Genomic DNA, 15,166 nt, shown 5'->3' with positions numbered 1-15,166 from the left:
CTGGGGAGCTTCATCAATTGCAAAGGCTTTAAAAAAAAAAAATAAAATAACAGTTGCACAAAAAGTTACAACTGCATGTGAAGATCATCTTAAAAGAAACATAAAAGGAAAATCATTACAATCCCAAGATATCTAAGACAAAGCTATATTAAGGGATAGGTGAAGCTTGGTAAACGTGTTCTTTTAACTTTTTATATTAGTGACATATCTGCAAGGTTCTTAAAATGTAGCAGCAATAACTGAAATAATGGATGACTAATATTGGACCCTTTCATGTAAGAAAGAAGTATAAGAAATTATTAACAGTAACTAGCGATGCTTAGACAGCACTGTGAGATAGAAACTAGAAATGAGAAAATCTATGATACTCTTCTATTCAGGACAGTGCTGGGGGGAATTATCATCTGATACATAAGACAGTGCTCCATCCTCTTCAGGCTGTTTTTGCAGGATTGCTTTTGACAAACACCTACCACTGATCACCTCACTGAAAGGATTGCTCTTAATTTGAAGTTCATATTTAAGTAAATGTGACAAATATAATAAAAGAATATTATACTACTAAATTTATTACAAGTTATTTAACTGGGGACAGTACTGATGTTTTTCGATTCTACTTCACTTGCTTAACTTCAATACATCAGTTTGGTATATTTTACACAAAATCTTTTGGAAAGCATTATTGCTTTCAACTCCACATTTCAAACTAAATTCATTCAACTACTTTGAAATTGCATTCCTTCGCATGCACTGAAATTTTCATGAAGCCCTTCTATTCTCTTGTGCAATTCAACAACTAATGCCTCACCAAGGCTTCTAAATAACATCCACATCACATCTTACTCCTCCCCAAAAAAGAATTCTAACTTTACAAATACAGTCCTTAGCTTTCCCTATTGCAGTCTACACAAGGACTGTACTTTGTTTCTGTCTCTGATTACTTACTATGTGTTTCAAATTAACTGCGCATGTGACAGATCTGGGATATTAAAAATAGCAGAAAACAAACATAAAAGACTTACGTATTTTCTAAGGGTTACCTGTGGAATTATTTTTACAGCTAAAATTTTGTTTGTCTTACAAAAGCAGAACACCTGCTAGCTTTATGAATTTCAGTTCTTTCTAAATTCTTGCTAAAGCAGTGCCAGCTGAAAAAATGAAACTGCCTTGAGCGAGGTGCTCACACAACAAACAAGAAGAGGAGAAATAAGAGCAAGTCAGGTCTGGCAGATGAGAAGGAATGAAAAGGTGATTAAGGATATGTGGCCAGATGAAAAAAGACAGGGAGCTACAGTGTCAAAAGATTAAACTGAAGATTTTGGAAGGGAGCCAGATTCAGCAAGTAAACAAGTCATCCTCTGGGATCACTCCTCAGCACAAAGTTAGTTATGGGCAGAGATGGTCCCATGGTATTCTGTGAGGGTTAATTGAAAAGAGACTCATTTAAAATTGGTTTCCTTTCAGTTTCAAAGCTTGAATTCACACACGAGCACTCAGCAAAAATGAGAACTGAAAGGTAAGACTTAAAGAAAAAAAAAAAAAAACAAAAAACACCCTAACAACAAAAGAACACCCCAAATAAGTAATCCTCTATACAAAGAGAAAAATTACTTAGGCCCTGCGTATTTCCCTGCAATTCACCCTAAATTTATTATAGACAATAATTAATCTTCTTAAACTACGGCTGTTTCTAAACACTGCTAGACCTCAGCAGAGAACTGAGCAGAGAAGGAATTCAAAGCCATTTCTAAATGCTCTACAGACAATACGAGAAAGGCTGTGAGAAACATGGCAGCAGAAAATATCCATCATGCTGGGCATCATTCAGTGAGCCTGTTTTACGCTGTGTGAACTTGAGATTTATTCATCTTTACTAGAAATCCTTTCTAAGATGCAATTTCAAAGCAAATTCCCTTTTCTCCTCTGCTGAAAAGATTTCGTTCACTGATGGTGAGAGAGGCCTTTCTAAAATCTCAGAAAATGATTAAACACACCCAAACATATAAGCACATGACTTTATTTCCTTTGTTTGTTTTCTCTTCTGTATAAATTCCAGACCAAGGTAAATGTACTCATTATTGAATGAGTGTTAAATAACATTTCTCTCTTTGCTTAATCATCTCTCTTTTACAGATACTTTGACAGTTACCTTTGTTTTTCTCAAAATCATTCTCAGTCCCAGTTTCTGCTTCCATGTTCGAGTTGTTCTGTCAAAAACAGCAGCTTTCTGTGAGTTGGCCTATTTTGCCCGTGACTCTTAAAAGGTCACTACTTTATTTATAGTGAAAATTTTTTCTTGCAAATGTGTTTGTGTCATATTAGCAGTTTATGGTGCTGCAATATACATTCATGTCTATTTCTATTCCACAGCAGAGCAATCCCTGGATTGTTTTCTTCTTCATTATGTTCACGTAGGCAAAGATTTATTTGACTGCAAAGATTGCAAGGATACATACCCATCTTTTTCGTATTAATCAGGTATGGTTTTGTACATAATTTATCATCCCAATATAGCCGTAGCCTGATGGAGGCTTTTTATAAAAGCATCTAAACAACACAGAAATTGTTTTTGGTGTACCCAAACTGCAAGTGAAGTACAAACAAACTAAAAAAAAAAAAAACCTGCTATAATAAATAAATAAATAAATAATCTACTAAAATAGCAAAAAGCCAATTTACTATGGATTTCCCAGTCATCTTTTCCTAATTTGTAAGAAATTGAAGGTGTTTGTATATGTAACTTTCATACGATTTTAGTGTATTTTCAGATGCAACATAGGACTGTGACTAGCTCCCAATTGGTCTGTGGCTTAGCAGAAAAAGGTCTGACAAATTCAGTAATCAGTATTTTCAGTTTGGATGCATACATTTAGATTAAAGGCTTTTTAGGACTAAGCCTCTCTTTTTTTGTGCGTGTTTCTTTTAGTGCAATCAGACCTACGGTACTCATTTGCTGCAGCAGCACACAAAGAATATGACCACTCTGCTGCTCTGCTGGCACACAGTAAGACTCTCCACAAGTGTCTAAGCCATTAGGCACACCAATTAGTTTGGAAATAATAACTACTTGCCTGAGGTCGTTCAGGTACTGAACAGAACTGCTGATGGAGCCCAAGCCTGTTATTCCCAGTTTCTACATTCCGCATGCTTTCATCCTGTGTCCTCTCCTGGGAAAGCCAAACTAAAGTCTGAAGTCTGCCTCTCTGCATGCACCAACAGTTCTCAGATATTAAAGACTAATGTTTTATTAAAGGGACCATCTATCCACTTCAGATTTACTGGAGTTCTACTACTGTAAGAACATGGGACTTTTGTTCCTTTTCTCCGTGGTTCAGCACACATATCTCATTTCTTTTTCATTGATGGATTATACAGCACCAAACGCTGCCCAAAATCCAAGACGCGAAGCTACAACAAAAACGACAGAGATGAGCTGCTGACCCAAGTTAACACTGAAGATACAGGGATTGATAGAGGCCTCCAATGTTGGGAGCAGACTTCTAAAACTTGTTTGTCTCTTAAGATGGCACTGCAACTTCAGTTGCTTAGTGGCCCTATTATTTCTAAACTCCAAGCCTCATACATTTGGCCTGGTCCAAAGAGCACAATATCCTTGGATTTGGAAGTGTCATACAGCTACATTTTGAATTACACTGATATAAAAGAACACAGAAAAAGGGGAGCTTTCTCAAATTAAGACACAATTCAGGGAAACCCAACTAGCAGGCAGGTCAAAACCTCAGATTTCAGGCTTTAAGATTGTGCAAACACCAGCCTCAGGGAACTACAAGTGAACAGCCAAACTTCACCCTTCTGACCATGTTTGAAGCTGTTCTCTTGATGAAGAATAATCCTTTACAAACATCAAAATTCAAGCAAGAATTAGGCTGAAATGTAATGAAACTAATAGTCTTATAACAGCCACATAGGAAGAGGTGGAGGGGAGAGAGACACAGAGTAGCTGATATCCTCAGCCTTCAACCGATTCAAAGTATAAAATACGTAGTATAACTAACAGTATCCAAACACTTACTGACACATGACAAGGCGCCCCACGCTACAGCATCTCTTAAATCAATCTGGTAGCAGAAACTACTGAATGCAGCAGCTCATTTATCAAATAGCATAACTTGATGATGCTATTTTTTACCTGAAAATTACATAGGACTTGCATATATAAAGAGACCATGTGTCTCCTCATGTTATGTTACCACAGTTGCTGTCAGCAGAAAGACTCTCACCAGACACGTTTGGTATTAAAGAAAAAGCGTGATTAGTCAGCAAGACCAACTCCCTATGGGATAAGTTACTTTTCAGTTTACTCACATATTTGGTATAAAACAGATCAAATTTACTGACCCATAAGGTAGACTAAACGGCACACTTTTTCCTTACAAACGTGATAAAGAACAGTATTTCAGACATCTGAAAACCACATTTTGTTTCTAACTCTCGCTTATTTTTCTTTTGTTAGGGTTATGAATATGAAAGCAAGTCTGAGGTCTTTATCCTTTAATATTCTATCCTTTAATCCTACACCTCAATGTCAGAACCCACACATTTTACTAAAACAGGATTTCTGATCACACTGTAAGAAAGAGCAGCAGAGCAACAGTATGCTGATAACTCTTTATCTCTTAAAGAGATGCCATCTATTTTGTCATGAAGTGCTGGGCTTCCTCCAGTTTATAATGGTTAAGGATACAGGTAACAGTAAGCTTATATTAGCTTTAAGAACACCTCTGAGAAGGGATGAAAGAAGGGCCATAAAATGTCTGCTGCTAAACTTGATGAGTGGACAACTGCTGCATATTAATAACATATTTCTGTGCTCAGTTTGTCCACCTCTAATCATTCAGTTAATAAGCACCAGGACACAAACCTTAAAGGCAAACTGCAATAAAGAAAAAGTTGTTTAACAGAAAGGTAACATCCTTTGTCTGAATGTATCAACTAACAGGTATTTAAATTCAAGTCTAGTCTTACTCTGCAGGTAAAAATTATGAATGTTAATTCAACAATAAGGCATTTGTATTTTTAAGCTATATAGTTACAAGACTAACTCAGATTCTAGTAAGATTGCTTCACTTCTCCAACTTTAGTACAAGTTGCAAATAATGATTATTGGAAGAGCAAAATATTTCTTAAGGAACCACAAAGGAATTGCTCAAAATACAGCTGCCTAGTAATAAAAATGTTAACTTTTTTTTTTTTTAAATACAAAACCAGAAATACATATGTAATATCTGTGAGTGGCTAAAGAACTAACTTGTTCAGCTACAGCCTACAAGGAATGAGCCCTCACAAATTCATATCATGGTGATTAGCATTCCACAACTGGATCTGTTCCAGCATTCACAGATACTAGCAAATAAACTCTTTTCACACCTGCTTGTAGCTCATATTTCCCCCAGAGGATCTCAGTGACCATATTGTTTTCCCATTTTCCAGTGTATTCTCTGACCTTTTCCCCTCAAGGCCTTGCACAATTTACTTCAGTCAATCAGTTCCTACAGATTGTTACTGCTTTCTGATTCCTCATCTATCTTTGTTTTATTGAATATATATTTTTGTCTTACCAACCACTCACTGCTCTTTCCACCCTTGCTGCTCTAAATTTCCTGTTTAAGCATCATAAGCATTTTCAGCTAGTCTCTACTTTTGCATACATGTACACTAGAAACACACTTCAGCTTTCCACAAGTCAAACTTCTCTGAAGATCTTACGTAAAATGCTATTGTAGGGTTCTAGAAAAAAAATAGTACCTTGATTTATAATTTCTCTATTGATACTGCCACTTTTGTTTTGCTCCATGTATACAACTTAGCACTACACACTTTCTTATTAGAGAGAAGCAGTCACAGGATATGTTTTTTACAGTTCATCAAAAGTCAAATCCTGCCTCTGAAAGTTCACATACTTTTTACATGGCACTAACACTGTTTCATTTGCAGTTGCCATCATATGTTTCTTGGCTTTGAAAAGACTGACATGCTGAACTTTAGAAGCTGCAATAATGTCTCTTTCTGGGGTGCCTTCCCCTCTGAAGTCAGCAATATCAAGATAGCTGTCAAAAGCTGACTGAGAATTAAAGTCCAGACAATTCCAGAAGAAAATTTCAAGTGAAATTTTTTGATTTTTTTTCAATTTATTTTATTACAACGTTGATCACCAAGCTGATGGAAAACTTGGACTCAAAGCTTCCCTTCAACTTTCTATTTAAAAGCAGAAGATTCATACAAAGATGCCTCAGGATTTAAAATAGGAATTAGAGAAACATCTCCACATTTTTTTCTTAGAGTTCTGTTTTCTGTTTCCTTCTATACCGTCATTTTTCTGGGCATCCTAATTATTAATCAAAGGAACAGCGATGTCAGTTTATTAAGCAACTAGATGATGATCCAGTAATGACAAAAAGCCTTCTTTATACCAACAAACCTTTTCAGTGCACTGAGCCACAGACCGTTCAGAATAGGACTGAAAAAGGCATCCTTAGAAATTCTGACAGTGGGTCTACAGAGGTAAGCAGTGCAGTTTCACAATAGCTGTCTGCTAGAGATCACACCAGTACAGCTACAATATCAAGACAGCCACTGCTGGAATTGAGGTGAGACCAAAAGGAGATGGTTTAGCATAGAGAAATGCTTGGAAATACTTCCATATTGCACACATTTCAAAAAGACTTATTTCCAGCTAATTCTAGTCTGAACTTGTAAGGCACACACCTGTCAGCAGATGAAATGCAACCAATGGGCTCCTCAAGTGCACTTGCTAGTTTAATTTTACCTCAACCTACCTGAAGGGAGGTTGAAGGGAGCTGGGGGGGTCAGCCTTTTCTCTCATGTAACTGGTGATAGGACTAGAGGGAATGGCTTCAAGTTGTGCCAGGGGAGACTTAGGCTGGACATTAGAAAATACTACTTTTCTGAAAGAGTGGTCAGGCACTGGAATGGGCTGCCCAGGGAGGTGGTGGAGTCACAGACCCTGGAAGTGTTCAAGGAATGTATGGATTTTGTGTTGAGGGATACGGTTTAGTGAGATAGGTGGATGGTTGGACTGAATGGTCGGTGGATGGTTGGACTGGATGATCGTGTAGGTCTTTTCCAACCTTGGTGTTTCTGTGATTCAGAAGTTTCCAAGACAAATGTCCAAAGACTGGCTTGCATTGTGATCAAAACCAGGGTAAGTGGGAACGACTGGAGTATCTAAAAGCACATGCAGTTACTTGAAGAAGCTGAAATCCTAAATGCCAAAGGTCACTCTCATGTATATTGAATTCATGCTACTAAGAAAGAGCCAGTAAGCTCGTAGCATCCTGACACCATGCCCAGGGGACAGATTCCTGAATCTGCTGAATCCAGCAGTACAGAACTGCCATACCAGGATTTCCAAGGTAACTTTTGCTTGTTTTCACAAGGACTATTTCAAGCACTAACTTGCAGTGTTGAGTCAAAATACCCCACGAAGGTGTCAACACAGAAATAAAGCTGTTTAAGAACTTGGGACAGAAAACACATAACACAGCTCTTTACTCAGAATACGCGGAGATTTCACCCTTTTTTTCCCCATTGAGACTCCTTATTGGCCTTGACAAACGTAAACAAACTACAGTGGCAAATACTAATAGGAGCTGAAGTGTGGATGCAGTGCCTCTCCTGGTTACTGGTTGACAGTGACTGATGTTGCAAGTGTGACGCAAGTAGAACTGTTCTATTTGAAATTTCAGACTAGTTAGCTTCCTTTTCACAGCAAGCAAGATTTGAAATTTTAGGAACAGAAAACAAAAGCTCTTCAGGGACTTCCTTTTTTCTCTACTCTGAAATTCAAGGAAAACAGAGACGCTCTGATTAAATTCATCTTCTCTCCACACTCTTCATGGGAATACATTTCTATAGATGTGCAAGTGGATGTTTGAAAACAAGGCTTGCTCCTCTACAGAGCCGTACACTATGGTAAGGTTAGTTTACTGCCCTTCATGTCTGACAAAATGTAAGGGAACAAGTACCATTTAATCAAATAAGCCCACAACTCTTCAGAAAATGCAAAGGGAATTCAAACTCATCATCTGCAAAGAGTTGGTAATAGGATGGTCACTGTCACTGTTGTCAGATCCATTGTTTTACAGAATCTTCATTTTGCTCAAACAAACAAATGGCTAAGCAGAGTAGAACCTCAGAAATAAAGTAATGCCTGTGTAGTAGGTGCTAGCGAGGCACCCCATAGGGATGTGACGTGTCAGGACCTCCCCTGCTCTGTGATGGATTTATGACGCATTCTTTAGGGGTGAGACGAAGCACGTAGGAAATATAAACTGCTGGTTAGTTGCAATAAACGCCATTTGCCTCTCCATCACGTTGATGTATGTGTCGCTAATGGCCCTAATAATTTGCTAGTGCTAAGGGGGCCCGACCACTCAGAACTGAGCTGCAACATGCCTGCATACTTATTTACAACCCCCCCTTTTTTTTTTTTTTAGATGAAATTCCAGATATCTTAGATGAAGTTTTACAGCCAATCTGCAATCATCTGAGCAGTCACAAATACACCTGCAATTAAGGGGAGTTTGAATAGAGACATAAAAAGTATTGTATAGCTTTCAGTGTTATGAAAAGTCAAGCCTCAAAGTACTAAGTACCAGAAGAAATACTTCACTTTAATCTTGCTAAATACAAGTACATTAAATAGTGACCTAATCAACCATACCAAAAGCACTTATAATATAGAAATAAGTTCTACAGAACATAACATTAGTAAATAATTCTGTTTTCTCAACAGGATTTGAATCACACAGAAATGCCATTCAGTGACATAAGTAATGCAACCACAAACTCAAACACAAAACAAAGATTCAAATAACTACTAATTAACTGAGTACTATTTATCCTGTGTATTAATAAGGACAGGTTCTTGAAGAGGAAAAAAAGGCACTTAAGTAATTAAAGGCAATCAGTGCATAAGAACAAGGGACCAAATTTAAATCCAACTGTCTGCTTTCTACCTGCAAATTTCTGACTTTTGAACATTTAAGCTTTTAACTGCAATAACATTTTCTGTATCCAGCTCTGTACAGAGAAGCCCCACCAAGCGCAAAATCTCATCCTGTATCTAAAAGTCATCTTCTGCTATCCTATATTGATTTTTTTCAATATGAACTTAAAATGGTGCCATGCTTCTTTTTCAGGTATTGGGGGTTGGGTTTTTTTTCCTCCTTTGTCAATTCAGGAAAATACAAGGATTATTTTCTCTTATTTACAAGATACTGATACTGACATAAAGGAAATACATCAAGGTGAAATGACAAAAACACTGATGTTACAACAATATTTGCACACTAAAACATACACAAGGAAGCCGTTTCCAGAGATTTTCCTAAATGCCTTCTAGTAATAACTTCTCCATAATTGTGAAAGGTAACCATAGCATAAAACCAGAGGAGAGTCAATATACTCTTTAAAGAATATGTACCACTATAGATACACATGGCAAAATACATACTGGAAATCTTAAATCTAAATTACCTGTAAGCTTTAGAAACAGCTCCACAATTGCAACTAAGTACAGACTGAGGACTGCTTTGCAATAAAAAAATATAAATTTGCATAATATTCACTTAAAACCTTTAAGGAACAAACTAACGATGATAAAACCATTAATTCCTTTCTAAAGTGAAAAAATGTACAATAAAAATAAATAATAGTAAAATTACAGTACATTGATTTAAATGAGCATATGTTGCAGCAGCAATTCTTATATCATATGAATTTGACTTCTATGAGTAAAATGAACTGTATGAAATTGTCTTAAATGTCATTAAAAGATATTCATTTTTAAGATACCTGTGCATTCACCTTACCAATCGTAAGCAATTTTCATCCAATTAGCATTAAATTAGAAGAAAAACATTACATGAGATACATATCTCAGTATCCAAGTGTTCCAGTCACTATGACTGGCTGACAGATTGAAACTTGAGCTACAAGATTATATAAATAAAATCTTTGGATTTGGTAGAAATAATATAAGAAGGAACAAAGAAGTCAAAAAGTTTAAGTGGCAGCAGCAGGCATTCTTAAGACCCTATTTGTGGTTGACAGCTCCAGGATGCTACTAAAGTTTCTCTTCTGGTTTGAAATATGGTCTGGTGCCATATGAAACAAGACAATATCATTTAAGAGTTTTGTTGACAGCCCTATCAGTGCAGTGGTACAGCGATACTTCTGCATGTAAATGTAGAAGCACATCTCAAGAAGGTAAGTCGGAAAAGAAAAAGGTACACCTCTGTGGTCTCTTCTACTGAAGACTCTCCCAGCAGTAAGCTAAGCCAGAATCACCTACTTCGGTCCAATTACTTAATCCTATGTGTTCATGCAAGAAATCTTTACAAGCTTGGCTTTAGTTTCTGCATGCACAAAATCATCCTATTCACAAGCGAGCAAACAAACAAAAAAAAAAGTCATTTTGGACTCTGCTTCTTTCTAGTGCTCAGTTTCATTTCTTTGTAGACTTCAAGTCAGTACAAAATCCAGGTGAAAATCATGAAATTTCCTCCTAAATGAGGGATTCAACATCACAAGTCCTAAGACAGCCTAAGGAAATTCACATTGTCATCATCACTGACTTCTGAATACTAACATGAACAAGATTCTACAGAAGTTGAAATGCACTGAATTCAAAATGTAAACTACTTCTCCAGTATTCAAACATTATACTCAAAGTTTGGCACAATTCCAAAACAATGAAACAGGAGATAGATATCATAAAGGTTTTTTTCTTTTTTCTGTTATCTGCACAATGGAAATTAGCCCCATATTTGAGGTGGGCTGAAGTTTAGTGTATGTTAAGCCCTATTTTAAGCTCCCAGCCTGATTGTTCTATGTATACAACAGACAAATACAAAATGTTAACATCTCAGCAGCCCAGTTATACTTTACTGGGTAGGTGAAAAGCAGCTTTCTTCAAAATGCTCTTGTTGGTAATTAGAACTGCGTGTTGGTATGTATATTTATTTGTTAGCAGGCAGGAATTAATGGCATACTGCTGTCTCAGGTAAAAGCATTCCTTCTGAGAAAGCTCCCAAGGCTGTCAAAGAATCCAAACCTACTTTTCTATTTGGGTTATGCCAATTAATGTACTTCCTTTCCACTTTTTGATACAATAGCAGACATGAATGGCTACATGTAGTTTTATTGAGAAATTCTCAACTTAACTTATAGTTAATCTTCACACACAAGAGCCTACCCCTTCTTAGGGAAAAGACTGGAAGTGACAAGAGTCTTCTTTGAACAGTTAGCAAACAAGAAAACAGCAAGCAGACTAATGAGCTGTAGTGAGATGTCTCACCACAAAAATCTCATAACAATGCCAGCATACTTTAGAAATAGTGACACAGAAAGATATCTGTATTAGATGTATTTGTCCTCCCTCCTGCATCATCAGTACCAAGGTGCAAATAACTGCTGGAGGAATTTAGGACACTTACTAGGTGCAAATACCTATTTACAATTCATTTGCTTAAACACACAAGCAGGCTGAATTTGAAGTACAAGTATTTCAGGATCACAAATATATATATTTTATGTTTTTAGCCTAAACTTTTATATGTGAGGATATATAATCAATGCATTGAAAGGTATGTCCAAGTGTATACACTTCAGCAGACAAAAGATACATGGGAGGAATGATAAAGGAAAGGAAAGGTCAAATATAAACAAAATGTCTCCCAGTTCTATTTTCTTCAGCATTACAGAAAGCTATTGAAATTAATTTAAAATACCAGATCACACTGGGCCACCTTAGAATAAAAATATTTCTCAATGTTCTACTTCCAGAGAATTATCTTTAATGACAACAGTCACCTACAGAAAATTCAAATCCAGAAGAAAACCACACAATTGTTTCAAAGGATAACCAATCTAAGTATACTTAATGACCCCTGGCAAACCACTTTAAACCCAAAGGAAAAAGCCTTTCCCAAATATATACACCTGTCAAAATCTTTGCTACAGATATAAAAGGCTAAGAGCTTGATACAACTGTACAAAAGAATATTGGAAATATGGACACTGCAATCAATTACCATTATCCCTAAGCAAAGGTGAAAAAAAATGATAAAGAATGCAAGTCTTTACTCCTCAGAACTTAGACACCCAAATAACAGCACATCTCACATTCAGAAATCTTTCACAATGCAGGGAGCACTACATAGCTCTCCTAGCAAGCACTGATCTGAGCTAGACTATCCAAAGGCCAAAGCATGTCAGCCCAGAAGTAACAAGACCAGAGCAGTTCTCAGTTGTGCGGATGAAGCAGGGCTCACACCCTGAAGCACCAGGCAGCAACTCTGCTCCAAGTCCTGCAGCTAGAACTTGTTCAGTCCCAGTCAGTGTGTGCATTCTTGGCACAGATGTACATACAGTTGTCAGATACCTTTATCACTATTCATTATTTCACCTTTGTACTGTTACCTGAAGCTTCTGATGGTGGCCACTGCCAGAAAAAGACCATTCATGCACCTATGAGTTGTTTGACAATAAAATACAAGTAAAATCCCAAGGACAGATGCCATAAATAATTCTGTGCATGCACAGAATTCTGCCTTTCAGGAAAATTGTTTAGGTTTTCAGAGAGAGCTTATAATCTGGCAAACTTTGCCAGTTTGCATGAGTCAACTCATTGTCCTTGGGCACAGTTCTTTCCTATACATACACACATATAAATGATACAGACCCATTGTATTCATTTCACTGAAAAGGTTCCAAGGAAGTCTTCTCAAGCTAAATATCAGGGCATGCTCAAAAATGACAACTATTACCTCCTGAAACCATAGCAGACAACCACATCTAGCTCCAAAATGCGAAGCCTGAGAGACTGCTCAGAAGATATCCTGAAGAAATGTTTAACACATTTCATTTCATCCTCTCTATCTAGAAAGGAGCTTTTCTTACATTCCAGAAATGCTAATTTTTACATTAGTAAAAATTGTTGCTCCCATGAACGTGCAAACACATACAGACTCCACAATTCCAGTCCTTCCAGTACAGACTTTTTTTTTTTTTTAACTTCAGTTGGTAAAAGTGTGCTTCCACTCTTACAGCCTGTGTGTCACACTGAATATTATGCCATCCATGAAATGGGAGTCTTAGCAAGTAATTATCTTTTGTTGGCAAGTTTACATATGTATAGATCTTTAGATAAACACACACCATCATCATGTTAAAGCTTTTCGACAAAGATGAAACAAGCACATAGCTTTGCACCATTTCTGAGATTTGTAGACTCAAGAAACAAAGAAACAAATGTAATGCCAGCCCCCCCATTCTCACCACTAGAGACATAAATCATGACAGTATGTTCACAAGTGCCAGTGGCAGCTTTTGGACCTTTCAAACCTGCCTCCTTGTGAAACAAACTGGATTAAGATTATGACAGTACTTTACATGTCAATAAGAAGTCAATAAGTCAGCAATGACAAATGCAAAAAGACAAAACTGCTGGGCCACGCTGAAGTAAACAATTTCTACAGAAAATTCAAATGATTGCTTTTATCTCTTCCAAATGATATTAATACAGCTAAAAAACTCTTAATCATATTAAGTTTACATTTTTAAATTACCTGTTTGAATAATTCCAGTAACAATGGAGAGATAGTCCTCAGGTTCCTGATCAGCAAAGATCTCTCTGCTCCTTCCACTTAAGGTTAGTAGCTCATAAAGCATCTCTGAATTCTCCACCCCACAAAGCAGAATCACCACGTTATCTGGAGGTTGAAGAACGTGTGCCAGAAAACAGCAGCTCTCCTGGTTCAGGCATTTAAGGAGTCCATATGATAGTATCAGGAGTTTACACTTGTAACAACGTAAAGAGAATAACTCCAGATGCTTGAAAGACAGAGTCCCTAGATTGTAGAGTAAGATTCCTTCTTCATTCACTACGTGTCCAAAAAGAGATTTCAAATACAGAGCCCACTCTTCTGCTTCTTGTTCATATATCACAAGAATATCCTTTGTATGCTCTAGAAAAGAAAAATAATTTCAAATCCATTATAAATATTGGATGCCAGGCCATTAGTTTCCACCTGCCCGTCCCCAAATATTTGTGATAAAGAAACAAAACAGGTCATCAGCCTGAAATTACATCTGCATATTTCTAAAACAAGGCAGAAAGATTACCCTCTGAAATACTAGCAAATCAGAATAGAATCAAATAGTATTGAAAAAAAAAAAAAACCACACTGAAATCGGTGTTGAAAGCGAGTGCATGACATATCCAGCTCACTCAACTTTTTGATAAATAGGCAATACCACTGAAAATGCAGCAATTAGCTTTTAACTGCAGCAGTAATGAAAGCACATTTGATCACTGCACATGATCTGATTCACTAGAAACAGGACTGGTACATTTAAGATATTTTGGCAGCATGGTATTAGGACAGTTGATAGTGAACTTTCTTTATGGTACCTATTCTGGAAAAAAAAAAATCACAAAACAAAACCAAAAAAAAAAAAAAAAACTACAGTTGATATGTGCTTTATGAAATAAGATGCTAACAAGACTAACACTCTTCTGTGATGTTACTAGGGTAATGGTAAGAAATAGAGACAACAGCCTCAAATGAACAGAGAAAGTTTCATCTGAATATCAGGAAGGAATTTTATTTTGAGGACAGTAAGCACTGGCACAGCTTGCCCAGTAGGGTCATGGAGTCTCTCTCTCTCTCCTCAGAAATCTACAAAAGTCATCTGTACACAGTCCTTGGCAATCTGCTCTAGTTGTTTGAGCAAATGATCTCCAAAGGTCCCTTGCAACCTCAGCCACTCTGCTACTCTGTGAAACCATAGTAGCTGTGACTTGCTAATCAGTGCAATGCATTGTAAGATGCCAGGACATTTTAATACCCCTGGAGTAGGTTACAATCAAAGATCCATGGAACAACCATAAGAGACTGAGGAACAGATACAGCTGCTGCATTCTACCTCCATTGAGCTTCACTGTCTCCAAGGTCCCTGATAGGCCAGGTAATCTGACTGTCTACTGCTTGCAATGCACCAGAGCTCCATCGCAGGTGAGTATCCAGGTTTTTTCTTGGTCAGTATCAAGAGATACAGAAATGGTGGACATACACAGAGCTAAAAGGTTTTTTGCATGCATGACATATGTGGATACTGG

General features: G+C 37.1%; 1 protein-coding gene across 1 annotated transcript in view; it reads right to left on the bottom strand.

Moving 5' to 3' along the window:
* The window catches only part of BANK1 (B cell scaffold protein with ankyrin repeats 1), a 109,765-nt gene extending 95,953 nt beyond the window's left edge, over positions 1–13,812 (bottom strand). The window contains exon 1 of the mRNA XM_042870958.1: positions 13,614–13,812. Within this exon, the coding sequence (XP_042726892.1) occupies positions 13,614–13,716 (103 nt within the window). The 5' untranslated portion in view covers positions 13,717–13,812. The remainder of the gene's footprint in view (positions 1–13,613) is intronic.
* Positions 13,813–15,166: the final 1,354 nt, after the last annotated feature.

Source organism: Lagopus leucura, unplaced genomic scaffold (genome assembly GCF_019238085.1).
Source record: "Lagopus leucura isolate 7727_CA_CO unplaced genomic scaffold, USGS_WTPT01 Super-Scaffold_100004, whole genome shotgun sequence".
NCBI lineage: Eukaryota > Metazoa > Chordata > Aves > Galliformes > Phasianidae > Lagopus > Lagopus leucura.
Note: the sequence above shows the minus strand (reverse complement) of the source record. Positions and strands in the feature narration are given on the sequence as shown.